We start from the raw sequence: 16,055 nt of genomic DNA, 5'->3' as shown, positions 1-16,055 counted from the left end.
TTGATCGTCACATTATAACGCCACCACGACTGAAAGGACGAGCATGTTTGGTGTGACGTGGATTCGAACTTTCAACCCTCGGATGACGAGTCGAGATGCCTTAACCCCCTGGCCATGCTGGGCTGGTTAACTTTTAATATAGTATACTTAATACTGTACAACCTGTCTATTAGAACGGATGTACATAGGTTTATGTATATAATATATTAATGAGATTTAGGAGAAAAAGCAAACAAACATTAAAAAAAAACACTAAAAGGCGTCGCATAATTATTTCAAATCACGAGGCTGAATTTCTGGATATATTCCCTCAATGACACATGGTTGGATCTATTAACTCCGTGAAACTAAGCTGGATCTATTCATAGATCCATGACACTTAATCATAGATCTCAGTTGATACTTTTTCATCTTCAAATGGTAACACAGAATATAGAATATTATATCATTGAAAAACTTAGCATCCAACATACATAAAACTTTTGTTTTTCTACTATTTTAAGAACTCGGCATGGCCAGGTGGTTAAGGCACTCGACTCGTAATCCGAAGGTCTCAGGTTCAAATTCGAATTCCCATCACGCCAAACATGCTCACCCTTTCAGCCGTGGGGCTTTATAATGTGACAGTCAATTCAACTATTCGTTGATAAAAGAGTAGCACAAGAGTTGGCGGTGGGTGGTGATGACTAGTTGCTTTCCTTCTAGTTTTACACTGCTAATTTAGGGACGGCTAGCGCAGATAACCCTCGTGTAACTTTGCGTGAAGTTCACAAAATAAACTTCCCCTCTTTGTCACCATCAAACAGAAGTGTCTTTTTTTTTATTTACGAGTTCTTTCACAAATTTTTGGATAACACAAAGGTATGCAAACAAAAAATTAGACAACTTAACAGCTTAATTATACAGCAGTAATATAGCGTTATTTGCAACTTAATCAAAGCCAGATATTAAATAATGTCAAAATGAGATAATATAAGGAAAGCAACACAGTCGCCATCTGTTGATAATATGTATTATTATTATTAAAGTAATATTCAGGATAACTTCACCGTGCAAGATAAACAGATATTATTAAAACAAAACAAGTTTGTTTGCTTAGAATTAAGTACAAAGCTACACAATGAGTTTTCTGTACTCTAACGTATGGAAATCCGCTTTTTAGCGGTGTGAGTACGCAGGTATACTAGGGGTGGGGACAATATCATTAAAACCTACGTCAGCATCGGTAGTTGTTAACGTTTATCATACGATATGAAAACACTTTGATATAATTCAGTTATCTGAATGAATAACAACTGAGAAAAGCTGTTTGTTTTAACTAAACGATTGCGTTTGTTGAAACTTCACTATTTCAAATGATTAAGAAATATATTATTATCTATTTAGAGAAGTTCTCCCTTTCAAAACTCTTCAACTTGTAGTTTCATGAGGATCTTTGTCATTTTCTCTCGGAGTTATCAAACGAATAATTAGAATATGAAAGCTAGAAAGTTGTTCAGATTCATTCACTTGATTAATGTTTTGAAAAAACAAACATTTGTCTTATTTGTTCGTTTTTGAATTCCACGCGAAGCTACATGAGGGCTATCCGCGCTAGCCGTCCCTAAGTTAGCAGTGTAAGACTAGAGGGAAGGCAACTAGTAATCACCACCCACCGTTAACTCTTGGGTTAATCTTTTATCAAGGAATAATGGGATTGATTGATACTTTATATCGCCCTCACGGCTGGAAGGGCAAGCATGTTTAGTGTGACTAGGATTCGAACACGCGACCCTTCGATTACGAGGTCCACGCCATGACCACCTGCCCATGCCGAACGTAGAGGTTATAGAACACTGAACTCGGTCAGCACCAATTGTCTTAATAGATATGGAATACGTAACAATACTGCATCCAATCAGTTACATCTATTATTTTTTATCTGTTTGAAGTAAAATGAATTCCTGCCCTTAACATTATCATAAACCTTAGGAGTAAATGTTTAAGTTTATAGTCCCTTTCCCCCAAGTAGCATAGTTGTATGTCTGCGGACATAAAACGTTAAAAACCGAGTTTCGATACAAACAAATACACTTATACACAATACCAAATATACATGCTGTATTAATCCAACCATAATCCTCTAAATCATATGTCAACAAATCGCTTATAAGTTGTTAACCACTGAAATGATAGTCACCAAACATGACATATATTCCTAGGGCAACAAGGAAGTGAAATGGAGGGTTGGGGTTCGAATGTAATCTTTCTACACCATCCCTGGAAGCCCCAATATCTTCGTCTTGTGTCATGTCCGCTTATAACTGGCGGACAGCTGGACCGATTATCATCAGACCAGCATGTATTTTTAGTGACTCTCTGGGAAGTGACAGAGAGGGACGGAGTTCGGATCTGAATTTCCTATATCACTCTCTTCTCCCGAGGGTTTATATCCTTCCGGTGTGTTGAACAGGTACACCATCTAACAAACATACAATTAACGGACAATTATTTTTTTGTTTTGAATTTCGCGCAAAGCTACACGAGGGCTATCTGCGCTAGCCGTCCCTAATTTAGCAGTGTAAAACTAGAGGGAAGGCAGCTAGTCATTACTACCCATTGCCAACTCTTGTGCTACTCTTTTACCAAGGAATAGTGGGATTGATCGTCACATTATAAAGCTTCTACAGCTGAAATGGCGAGCATGTTTGGTGTGCCGGGGACTCGAACCCGAGACCCTCAGATAATGAGTCGAGCAACATAACCACCTGGCCATATTAGGTCCTCGGGTTTCTTATTTTATGTTTTTTTGTTGTTGTTTCACAGTTATTAGGTTTGGTAAACAGTGCAGAGATTTCCAGATTGTAACAAAAGTTGAATTTTCACAGTCCTCACATTATGTGCACCAAGGTAACTGTATAATTTAAGCTACAGAGGTCTTTTCATTTTCGTTACTTAAGACAATTATACATCGACTATATATCGCCCACACGGCTGAAAGGGCGAGCATGTTTGGTGTGACGGGGATTCACAATTATTTTAACAATAGAAAGTAAAATTTCGCAAATAAAGCCGTGTCAGGACTTATACAGGTTTGGGCAACAATAATCTTCTTCGTAATAGGAAATAACATAATTTTTACTTGTGCAAGAAAGTGCATCACCATAGTATTTCGGCGTATTTGATGTTAAATAATCGATACATTTATCTCCAGTGATGTCGAGAAAACCCACTTGTAGAGAAATACATTTATCTGATTATTGCTTTATAATGAAACCGAATTTTGTTTATTTTTTGTTTAACTTGCCTAATTATTGGGTAAAAATACAAGGTGTTTACTAACCGCGTTATAAACTGTTTATTTGCGTTTTGGAGATGTTAGTTACTACGATATTTGTTGACATAACTGCAAACTACAGTGTAGTTCCTCAATACGACCAAACTGACAAAATCTAAATTGGTTTGGTATAAATTTCCAAAAATGTAGCAAAGCTACATGAGGGCTATCTGCGCTAACCGTCCCTCATTTAGCAGTGTAGGACTAGAGGGAAGGCAGCTAGTCATCACCACTCACCACCAACTCTTGGGCTACTCTTTTAACAACGGATAGTGGGATTGACCAAAATCATTATAACGCCCCCACGGCTGAAAGGGTAAGCATTTTTGGTGTGACGGGGATTCGAACCCGCAATCCTCAGATTATGAGTTGAGTGCCTTAACCACCTGGTCATGCCTGGCCAAATCCAAACGGAAATACACTTTTTTTAATGAACTGCTTTTAGTGCTTTCAATATAATATGAATATTTCCTACTTATGAGTAGATCCAGGATTTTTACTGAGGATGGAGATCTTGCACGAGGTCATTCCACCTTTTTAGAAAAAAGCTTTCTTTATTAGGCTCAAGGATATTCTTATTTGGTTGCAACCCTTCTCCCAGGATCCTTTTTTTTTTCTACTTTGATGTTTCATTATCCCTTGTAATATTAAAAAAAATTCCAAATGTTTATCGCAAGGTTTCTCAAGTGTTTTAGCTTGAAGTACTCAAACATCTGAGAGCCCCAGTTAAAGCCGGATTAAAGGTTTTATTGGCCCTAGGCTTTTCAACTTATAGAGGCCCCCTCGAGACAGAACCCCTACGTGCAATACATGTATAGTCATAGCTTGAGGCCCCCTAATTAATGTGAGTTCCTGGGCAGCAGCCCGGTAAGCCTATGCCTTAAACCGTGGGTTGTCCCTCGTTGAGGACCTCCTCAGTTGTTACTGACAGCTACTCTGATGTAACTTATTTTCATTCCAGTGTGCGAACCGTTGGTGTATGCTGTGGCTCAACAATTATTCCGATAATTTCATTAGTAAAGCTGGAGGAACCATAAGATATCAATTCACCATATAAAGTTGTCTGATATATTTCAGACATAAACCAGTTCGACAATCACTTCTCACAGGAGATGTATACTAGTTTGTTTGTCTGTTTGGAATTAAGCATAAAGTCACACAATGGGCTATCTGCGCTCTGCCTACCACGGGTATCGAAATCCGGTTTCTAGCGGTGTGAGTCCGCAGACATACCGCCGTGCCGTCGGGGGGGGGCATCAACTAGAAAGGCTAAGTCCGTGTTATAATAATCCAAGGGTCCCGGGTTCGAATCCCCGTCACACAAAGCATCTTCGCCCTTTTAGCCGTGGAAGCGTTATAATGTAATGGTCAATCCCACTATTCGTTGGTAAAAGAGTAGCCCAAGAGTTGGCGGTGGGTGGTGATGACTAGCTACCTTCCCTCTAGTCTTACACTGCTAAATTAGGGACAGGTAGCGCGTGTTCTTTTGCGCGAAATTAAAAGCAAACACACAAACGAAACTTGTGTAGCTTCACACAAAGGACTATCTGTATACAGTTGTCCTTAAATTTTGTTAGTTCTTGTCTGCTCAAATGAAAGTATTTGCCCCCCAATAGTACAACGGTAAGTCAACGGACTTACAACGCTAAAATCAGGGGTTCGATTTCCCTCGGTGTGCTCAGCAGATAGCCCGATGTGGCTTTGCTATAAAAAAAAAACACGCACACACACACAAGTATTTGACTATTATTCTTTCAGTGAACTCATTGATCCAAAGTGTTTATCAGTAACAGGTCCCGAATCACAAATCATTGAATTAACAGTGCAGGAAGGTTAGCTGCAGTCGGTATACCAAATGAAATATCCCAATAATTGTTAAAAATAGATTTCGTTGAGACACGCGAAGAAAATAACGAAAATTCCTCCAACAACTTCTGTAAAAAGATCTGAATAAGAGTGGTGCTTGAGAATAGCAAATAATAGTTCCGAAGCTGTTTAGCGATGGTTATTGTAAATCAAGGTCATGTCCATAGCTGCATTATCAGTGTTTGAAATAGTTAAACGATAGATTCAAAGCTCTACTGGCGGTGTTTGAAAGAGGTAGATAATAGCTGCAAACGCGTATTAGATCGGGCACAGAGCTAAACGCTCGCTAGGTGGGTATCATAGGGAAATTATTCAAAACGTCTTTCCCATAAGACAGAGGAAATGAATTGTTCACATATCGTTACAAACATTTGATGGTTAATGGTATTCTAATAATTACTTCCTGTTTAACCCTAAAAATTACAACTGCACTTTATTCGACTAATAAGGCATGAATAAAAACATATTACATGTCAATTGATAAAGAATGTAACTAGAATCCTAAGATCTGCACTACTCTTTCCACAAGCAAGCAAATGGCGTATTTCATATACACGTCTAGCCTATGAACAGTTACATCACAATCTTCAAAAGTGATTATTACACGCCATTTTCCTTTAAAATTCATCATCATCGCACATAACAATTCATCTTTTTTCACCATTAATTATCATCACATCTGATGACACACTATTATGGAATTCAATTTACTTTTTTTATTATTCAGAAATTCAATCTCACAAAAGACAACCTTTTCTCTTCCAGATGTCAGTCTTACGCATTCATCAAAATAACACACCCACCGACCAAAAAATTACTTCCCATAAAAGACAAACACATATTCCTCCAAAAATAATAATTCCAAAGTCCGTATAAAAATTTCGAGGTCCCTATTCTTTCAGAGGTTAATGAAATGTCAATGAAAGTTGAAGAGCCCTTGGAAGTCAGCAAGTGTTTGGATCAAGGTATCTTGTAGATAGGAAAAAAACTAATGCGGATGAGAGTCTTATCGGACAACAGAAAAAGTCAGTTTAAAGCGTAGAAAATAATAAAGACAAAAGTAAATTATTTGGATATCCCTGCTGCTTTCTTCAACAAACGTTTTCAGGCCGTTATAATTTACTACTTGAATGGCTTAAAGTAAAATATAGGTGTGTAAAGTAAAGTAAAATATAGGTGTGTAAAATAAAGTAAAATATAGGTGTGTAAAGTAAAGTAAAATATAGGTGTGTAAAGTAAAATAAAATATAGGTGTGTAAAGTAAAGTAAAATATAGGTGTGTAAAATAAAGTAAAATATAGGTGTGTAAAGTAAAGTAAAATATAGGTGTGTAAAATAAAGTAAAATATAGGTGTGTAAAGTAAAGTAAAATATAGGTGTGTAAAGTAAAATAAAATATAGGTGTGTAAAAAGTAAAAGTAAATATAGGTGTGTAAAAAAATAAAGTAAAATATAGGTGTGTAAAAGTAAAATAAAATATAGGTGTGTAAAAGTAAAGTAAAATATAGGTGTGTAAAGTAAAGTAAAATATAGGTGTGTAAAGTAAAAGTAAAATATAGGTGTGTAAAATAAAGTAAAATATAGGTGTGTAAAAAGTAAAGTAAAATATAGGTGTGTAAAAGTAAAATAAAATATAGGTGTGTAAAAGTAAAATAAAATATAGGTGTGTAAAGTAAAATAAAATATAGGTGTGTAAAATAAAGTAAAATATAGGTGTGTAAAAGTAAAATAAAATATAGGTGTGTAAAGTAAAAGTAAAATATAGGTGTGTAAAAGTAAAAGTAAAATATAGGTGTGTAAAATAAAGTAAAAAATATAGGTGTGTAAAAGTAAAAGTAAAATATAGGTGTGTAAAGTAAAATAAAATATAGGTGTGTAAAGTAAAGTAAAATATAGGTGTGTAAAATAAAGTAAAATATAGGTGTGTAAAGTAAAATAAAATATAGGTGTGTAAAGTAAAGTAAAATATAGGTGTGTAAAGTAAAGTAAAATATAGGTGTGTAAAATAAAGTAAAATATAGGTGTGTAAAGTAAAATAAAATATAGGTGTGTAAAGTAAAGTAAAATATAGGTGTGTAAAGTAAAGTAAAATATAGGTGTGTAAAGTAAAGTAAAATATAGGTGTGTAAAATAAAGTAAAATATAGGTGTGTAAAGTAAAGCAAAATATAGGTGTGTGTATGGAGAACTAACTTGATTTTAGCCCCACCCCTCTTCCCACCTCCGATTTTCTTGGCTTAGGTTTGTTAGAATATTCAGCTTATTTATTGTCTATGTTTCACATTTCCCGTTTTTGTCATTTCAGAAATATACACCAAAGGAATTATGGGGATTCCTTCCCATTCTAGTTTCTTCACAAAATATTATATGATTGGTTGTCTAAGTCCCAGTGTTCCTACTGCTGTTGTTTCCCATGTGTTGCTATGATAGTTCTATTTCATTTTACAACAGTTTTTTATTACCATGAAAAAGTGTATATATTTAATTGAAAATGTCTTTCTCGTAACATAACAAGACCAGGAAAAATTCGAATGCTTCCAAGACTTTTCGGAAAAAAAAGAAAATTTATCTGAAGTTACAACTTTAGACAAAATCGATTCATTTTCAATAGAAAAGCTCTAAAGAATAGACGGACCGATAACTTATATTTTCGACTTCAACGTGCAGTGGTCGAAATAAAAATGATCTTAAATAGGTAAGCCAAAGACAAGAAACATAAAAATCCTATTTGATGTAACCACAGCTGACGAAACATATTTCTATTACATCTTCGAAGTATAGTTCATATTTTATATCTATGGGAAAGCTCCTAAAGTTAACTGTCTTCTTCCATAATTTCGAACTACTAACTGAAGGAGCCCCCCAGTGATACAGCGGTATGCATGCAAACTTACAGCGCTAGAATCTGGGTTTCGATACCTGGAGCAGAGTACAGATAGCCCATTGTGTAGCTTCGTGGTTGCTTAACTACAAGCAAATAAACTGAAGCGAAAGCAGCACCCTGTTACTCACCAGTCATACTGAGAGATTAACTGTCACTTTTATAACGCACTTCCACTTTAAAGTACGAGGAATAGAGTGTAGCATTACGTAGATTTGAGAACCCCCTGACTGCCCCGAAATCTAGAGTTCAAACATAGGGCCAACCGGCGACTTCGAAGTTGAAGTTAATCGTATGTCACACGTTTGTAGAAGATATATACGTCAGGGAGGTGACATAAAATGAACGATATGAAAGTGCATCATACACAGAAATAACTGAATAATCTAGGCTCACTTAATGCTTTTTATAAACACATATAAACTTAGATAAACTATTGAATGTTGACTTAAGGATATAGATTGTATCCTGATCATGACGAATAACGTTACGAAAAACTGTATTTTTTCATTTTTAGTCCCCCGCTGGTAGAGCGGCAGGTCTACGAATTTACAACCCTAAAATCAGGTGTTCCATTACCCTCGATAGATTTTGCTATGAGAAAAACATGCACACTTTTTTTTTACACTTCTATTTTAAAGAATGTAATTGTTAACGGTATAGGTTTGTAGCGTTTCAGACAGACAGCATGCAGGAGTATTATGAATATAAGTTGGTTTTAACTGAGTAAAATAATATATTTGTACTTTATACATAAACAACTTTTCAATGTTAAAGTAATGGCCCAACGAATCGTCGTCTCAAAGCTCCTGAACTATTTATCGAACTCTCTTAGTTAACGTACCTGATTTTTGTGTCCTGTTTATTTCAAGAATTTATTGTGGCATTCACTAAATTTTTTTAGACCTGGCATGGCCAATTGCTTAAAGCACTCGACTCGTAATTTGAGGGTTGCGGGTTCGAATCCTCGTCACACCAAATATGTCTGACCTTTAAGCCGTGGGGGCGTTATAACGTGACGGTCAATCCTACTATTCGTTGGTAAAAGAGTAGCCCAAGAGTTGGCGGTGGGTGATGATGACTAGCTGCTTTCTCTATAGTCGTACACTGCTAAATTAGGGACGGCGAATGCAGATAGCCCTCGTGTAGCTTTGCGCGAAATTCAAAAAACAAATAAAGCAAAAGTCATGGCTTGACATGGCCAAGTGGGTTAAGGCGTTCGACTCGTAATCCCAAGCTCGCGAGTTCGAATCCCTATCGCACCAAAAATGCTCGACCTTTTAGCCGTGGGGGCGTTATAATTTGACGGTCAATCTCACTATTTGTTGGTAAAAGAGTAGCCCAACAGTTTGCGGTGGGTGGTAATGACTAGCTGCCTTCCCTCTAGTCTTATACTTCAAAATTAGGAAAGGCTAGCGCAGATAGCCCTCGTGTAGCTTTGCGCGAAATACAAAAACAAACAAATAAGCAAAACTCAATAATCCATCACAACTCCTAGTGGAAAATCATGGAACTAATAGCAATATATATAAGCTTGTAATAAGATATAATATAAAGAATCATAAGGGTTTGTCACTACCTAACGGCAGGTGATACGCTGTCTTTGTATAAAGACAGTAACTTGAGGTTTAAAACAAACTTTGTATGATGATACTAAGAATATTTTATTTTTTATTATACAATACTAAGGACTGAGAATTGAAATATTTTGTTTTCTTGAACAAAATCTGTTGATATTTTTTCTCTATTTCTTTGTAATTGAATCATAATTTTGTCTTCCTTAAACGCAATGCTATATAATATACTATTTGTACTACGTCCATTATACAGATCAAATCTTGTATTTCAGTGTTATAATACTTTCAAACGTATTGCTGAGCCATCAAGGGTATAATTAGAAGAATATTTCTCAGAAAACTGTAACAAAGCAAACTTAGTTTCTGTATCAATGTCTTTTAGAATTTGTTACATCGTGTTTGTTAACTTGTACTAAAATAACTATTTTTCAAAATGTTTCATTCAATCTAGATATTTGAAGGTTTTTACATAATATAAAGTCAAGAAATTCGTTAGGTTATTCTCGACTCCCTTCCCCAGTGGTAGAGCAGTATGTCTGTGGACTGACAATGCCAGAAACCGGGTTTTGATACCCGTGGTGGGAGAGCACAGATAGCTCATTCTGTAGCCCTGTGCTTAATTCCAAACAAATAAACGAAAAGGGCTTCTCTCACTCTAGTCTCCCATGTCGTTTACCAGATACAACACCTGTTCTTCCTGGGGTGGGGGGTTAGGAGTATAGTTGTAAAGAAGCACTTAGTATATGAAAGGAGATAGCAGTTTTCTTCAAGAATAATTCATGTAATATTTTGTGGTTACGATTTCATTTTTTAAAATAAAAAACGGCCCTTCACGTAGGTAGCACAAGTCGCCATGAGAAAGTACGAAGTTGTCGTTCTAATGATGTTTTTAGACTATAATTGTTCTCCAGTAAAGACAACTGTTCGTAGTGCTAACTAATACAGACACTGTTGTGTTGTGTTGACAATTTTTTTATTGTGTGTTTACTTTTGATGTCTAGTCTTTCTTTCTTGCACATAATTAATTAATTAATTTCAGAGAAGTTCAGAATTACTTCACAATATTTCCTGATCAAATTTCCAGGTCGTATCCTATTCACACTTGGGGGAAATGTTTCAGGTGAAACTTTCACAAGTATAAATTGTTTTATTTTTTCCTATATAAGAATTTACTAACGAAATATAACATTTTGTTTGGCTAGCAAAACAGAACACGGCTCATACACGTTTTCCCACCAATTCTAATTCTTTCTTCACGCTACTATATTTGAAACGTGAGGTTCGAAGTAGGCGGGGCAGAGAATGTTGAACCAGGATATATACTATCACGTTTCAGATAAAACCTAAAGTTTCCAAATCAAAGGTTAGGTTAGGGTAAAATTAGGTTTAGGGTGAAATGTAGGTTAAATAAGCCAGATTAGGTTAGGCTAAAGTTAGGTTAGGGTGAAAGGATAAGTTAGATTATGTAAGGGTACAGTTAGTTTAGAGTGAAAGGTAGACTAAATAAGTTATATAATGTTAGGGGAAAGTCCGGCTAGGTCACATAGATTGTTTGTTTGATGGGAAAAGTGGTAACTTTAACTTACCACTGCTTAAAATGTCCCTAACTAACTGCTGAATTAGTCGATTATTTATTTTAATTGGACCCATCTAAGACTATAATTCTAACACAAACTATACCACGTGACACTGGAGATGCGTTCCACATATAAGACACTGTACACTTAACATGTGTGTGTTTTCCTATAGCAAAGACACATCGGACTATCTGCTGAGCTATCGAACCCCTGATTTTAGCGTTGTAAATCCGGAAACATACCGCTGTACTAGCGGGGGGCAACACTTAACATACATTTCACATTCTTCTGAAATGTCGCCAGATATAAAATGGTTAAGTCTACATTTATGGGAGCTAATTTTCAGTTGGTATTTTCAAATTTCTATCTTGAGTGACGTGTGACCGCTCGCAACACTACGTCAATTAACAGCCCATGTGCTGACTTACAGCTCGATAGAACCCCACAACTTTTTTTCAGTTATTTAGACAAGGAAATATGATACGTTACAAGACAAGAATCACGTGTTCTTATAATTTTTTCTTTTGCGCGTGAATGAGTGCGGGGGAGTTTAATGAAATGAATATAACGTTTGTTTTTAAATTTCGCACAAAGCTTTTCGAGGGCTATCTGTGATAGCCGTCCCTAATTTAGCAGTGTAAGACTAGAGGGAAGGCAGCTAGTCATCACCACCCACCTTCAACTCTTGGGCCACTCTTTTACCAACGAATAGTGGGATTGACTGTCACTTTATAACGCCCCCACGGCTGGAAGGTCCAGCATGTTTGGAGCGACGGGGATGCGACCCTCAGATTACGAGTCGCAAACCTTAACACGCTTGGCCATGCTGGGACTGAAATGAATATAACACTTAACTTTTCACGATAAACTCAACTTTTTGTACAGGTAAATAGAAAATTGCGAAAGTGATAATATAATGAAATTAAACTTTTAAGATAAATTACTTTTAAAAACTATTGTTGTAATTTATTTTCTTGGCAACGTTTCGAGAAAACACTATTTTTAACGCCAGAAATAAGGCTGTCAGTTAACGACAACTACAGGAACGCAGGGAGAAAATAAATGGCAATTATAGTTTTTAAATGTGAATTATCTATAAATGTCAAATGTCTACGTATAGGTTGGTAATTTAAATTATGTTTTAAATGAATTTAGTAGCCAAGAGAAAGCTTTGAAATAGTTCACAAAAACTTATTGGTCAAAGAGAATCAGTGACTGAGAATTCCACGGCACAGATGGTCTTTTGTAAAATTATAAGCCTTTTTTATAACATGACATCATATAATGTATTTTAGAAATACACTCTAAACATAACAACATATGACGTCTTATAGAAACACACTATAAACATGACACCATATCATGTGGTTATAATGCACATTATATACGTTACATCATATAATGTGGTTATAAAACAAACAGTAAATACGACACCATATGACGCAGTTATAATACACACTGTTTACGTGTCACCATATGACATGGTTATAAAACACATTGTAAACATGACATCGTATGACGTGTCACCACATGACATAGTTATAAAACACATTGTAAACATGACACCGTATGACGTGCTTATAGAAGCACACTGTACACATTACAGTATAAGACAGGCGGCTCAGCGATAAATCTGTGATCCAATAATGTTGACATTTGGGAATTCGATACCTGTAATGGGCAAAACACAAACAGTACCTCATTGTTCTACTTTGAGTTAAACAACAAATTTTTAAAAAATCTAGGCTTATAGAAATGTACGAACTAATCGTAGTAATTTAGTTCACGTTGTTATAAACTTACCTCGCTAATGGCTTTTGTCGTTGGAAATCGGTTCGTACCAATAGGAATACGGTTATCGAGGAACGGTTTATTAACCATGTACACAGTCGAGTGTACGTTAGGAATACTTATCCTTATCGCGTGACTTTTACAGTTGATAAGTCTGTTCATAGATAAAAGTGTAAGAGAGAAATAAGTAAATAAATAAAAAAACAACATGTTTGCGTCACATGCAACTAACTCTATCATTGGTTCTAGCCTTTAGAATTATCACAAATTAAATATTGCAACAATCTTAATAAATTGCAAGACCCTAGTTCAAGCGTTATCGCACGAAATACGAAGGCTCATACCGCTAAAAACAGGGTTTTGATATTCGTGGTGGGCACAGCATAGATAGCCCATTGTTTAGCTTTGTGCCTTACTACAAACAAAGAAAAACAAAGTCACTTGAAGAAAATAAACTTATATAGCTTGGTCGTAAAAACACAAAAACTTGTCTGGAGGTTGATTGTGATGAATGTATTCATGATGTATTCATTATTTTATTAATAATGAATACCACGGTATCAGCTTAATTATATATGATTTTTTGGTTATTCAACTGTATTTACAAAACCTAAAAAAAATTTTGTTTGATGTCCTTCACGTGCGAAATTTTAAAAGACTTAGCAGCCTATGTCCAGCAGCAACCGAGTTAAAAGGTCGTAGCTAGAGAAATAGGTTGCGTCGTCACGAATTAAATATACACAAAACTGTCAACTGTGCTATCAACCAGTTGTAGGACGATGTAACAGCTTTGGACCTAAAGCTGCCTTACAGACAATACACTACTGTATAAAGCTGTAAATGATTAAAATACGTGACTCTTCCAGATTGTCTTAGGCCCCCTGTCGGAGACATATAAGAAGGATTTCCTCGAGTATGCATTTCTTGAGCCATCCTGATATTTCGATATGATAAAATAAAACAATTTATCCTGGTATTGAAGGGTATTGCTTTTTCTTCGCTTTGGGGCTGAATGTGGTTTAGTTGTCATTTTTTCCGGTCTGTGAGTCAGAAAATTCATTTTTATTTGTATTTAGAATTTAACTGAAAGCTGTCAAGAGAGATGACAACCATGAAGTAGCGATTTACCATCTGTCATCCATGCTAAATAAGTGATCCCCACTCTATAACAACTCACACCTCAAAGTTTGGAGAATGTTTTTTGGTATCGCATGATTTCGAACCCAAATTCCCTGATCGCCAGAGCTCTACCACAGAACCAAATACCTTCCCTATTTTCATAACAAACAAAACTTCGAGAAGAAAATGACGTCCGTTATATGCGTGAAAGAATGTGTTAAAATAAATGCCCTCGATGGGTCAGTTTTAAGTTTCAGTAATTGAAACGCTGAAATACTGATGTTCGGTTCCTTTCTATGAAGCTTTGTGCTAAACAGACTATTATTTTTATCCTGTTCAATATTTTATGAGGCACGTCATTTGAGTGATCAAGTCAGAGATCCCACGATTCTATATTCCGAGTGTCGAATTGTGAATATGAAAGTTCAAGATTCGCGACCTGTTGCTAAAAAATCGCTCTCCTGATTGGCTGATGAGTGCGTTATAAGAATGACTGTCGACTCCCACTATTAAATTCGAGTGACCCAAGAGTGGGCAGCAGACACTGTTTACTAGTCCACCAGTACAACACTTCAAAAACTAGTGTAGACAACTCTTGTTTAGCTTTCTGCAAATACCTGAACCAATTGTAAGAATAATAAACTTAACAGAGTGAAAAGTTTATGTTTTCGTTGGTATTCAACGCTAAAAGAGTTTCTTTGTTTTTAGCGAAGACATATTGAGCTATTTGCTGTATTTACCGCAGGGAATCGACCCCGAATTTTAGTATTGTAAGTATTTAAATTTACCGCTGTCCCACCGAGGATGTTCTGAAAGATACATTTCAAATTCTACTTCAAGTTATAAAACATTATGCTTTATCAAGATGACAGTTATAAATCACAACAGCATTCCTTAACATGTGGGCACAGCGGTATGCATACTGACTCACAATGATTGAAATTATATTTCGATACTCGTAGTGGGCAGAGCACAGATAGCCCATTGTGTATGTATTGTGCTTAACTACAAACAAACAGATATTTACATGGGACTCTTACGAATTTAAACTTTAGATTACTGGCTGAACAATGAAAACTAACTTGCTAATTTTTATCCATGCATCTAAAACATTTAGCCATTGAATGTAACTGATCTGTGGATATGATGGCTGCGTTAACTTAACAAGGCTGTGGGGTGTATGGCATAAAACTTAGATAATTATGGTTCGATATAATTTTGATCATTTTGATGAAATCCGGCTCCATTACACTTGAGCGTCTACCTGAATCAACATTATCTCCATCAACTCCATTTCTTCTGATCTTCTCTAGGAGCCCCAAGTGGCTCAACGGAACGTTTAAAGGCTTAAAATCCTAAAAACCAGGTCTTAGTACTCGTTAAGGTCAAAGTACAGATACTTATTCTGTAGCCTGGAGCTTAACATGAGAAGAAAAAAACAAACAATTCTAGCAAAAAAAAAGATAAACATTTCACTTCTACAGTTTCTTTTATAGTCCACAACCAATTAAATCCTCCTTTCTCAGAGTCTCTTCTATAGTCCACAAGCAATAAACTCTTTCCTTCTTTGTCACTTCAAGAGTCCTCAACCAATAAACTCTTCACTTCTTAGAGTCTATTCTATAGACCACAACCAATAAACTTTTTACTTCTTAGAGTTTCTTCTAGAGTCCACAACCAATAAACTTCATTTCTTAGAGTCTCATCTGTAGTCCACAACCAATAAACTCTTCCTTTTTTAGAGTCTCTTTTATAGTCCTTAACCAATAAACTCTTCCCTTCTTTGTCACTTCAAGAGTCCTCTACCAATAAACTCTTCACTTCTTAGAGTCTCTTCTATAGTCCACAAGCAATAAACTCTTCCCTTCTTTGTCACTTCAAGAGTCCTCTACCAATAAACTCTTCACTTCTTAGAGTCTCTTCTATAGT

At 35.8% G+C, this 16,055-nt stretch overlaps 1 protein-coding gene across 2 annotated transcripts in view; it reads right to left on the bottom strand.

Annotated features, from left to right (window-relative positions):
* LOC143247287 (tensin-3-like) overlaps positions 1–13,159 on the bottom strand; it is a 101,355-nt gene extending 88,196 nt beyond the window's left edge. For both annotated transcript variants that reach the window (XM_076495059.1, XM_076495060.1), the window contains exon 1: positions 13,020–13,159. In XM_076495059.1, coding sequence (XP_076351174.1) covers positions 13,020–13,097 — 78 coding nt within the window. In that variant the 5' untranslated portion in view covers positions 13,098–13,159. The remainder of the gene's footprint in view (positions 1–13,019) is intronic.
* Positions 13,160–16,055: the final 2,896 nt, after the last annotated feature.

Source organism: Tachypleus tridentatus, chromosome 3 (genome assembly GCF_004210375.1).
Source record: "Tachypleus tridentatus isolate NWPU-2018 chromosome 3, ASM421037v1, whole genome shotgun sequence".
Taxonomy (NCBI): Eukaryota; Metazoa; Arthropoda; class Merostomata; order Xiphosura; family Limulidae; genus Tachypleus; species Tachypleus tridentatus.
This window is presented reverse-complemented; position numbering and strand designations above follow the sequence as displayed.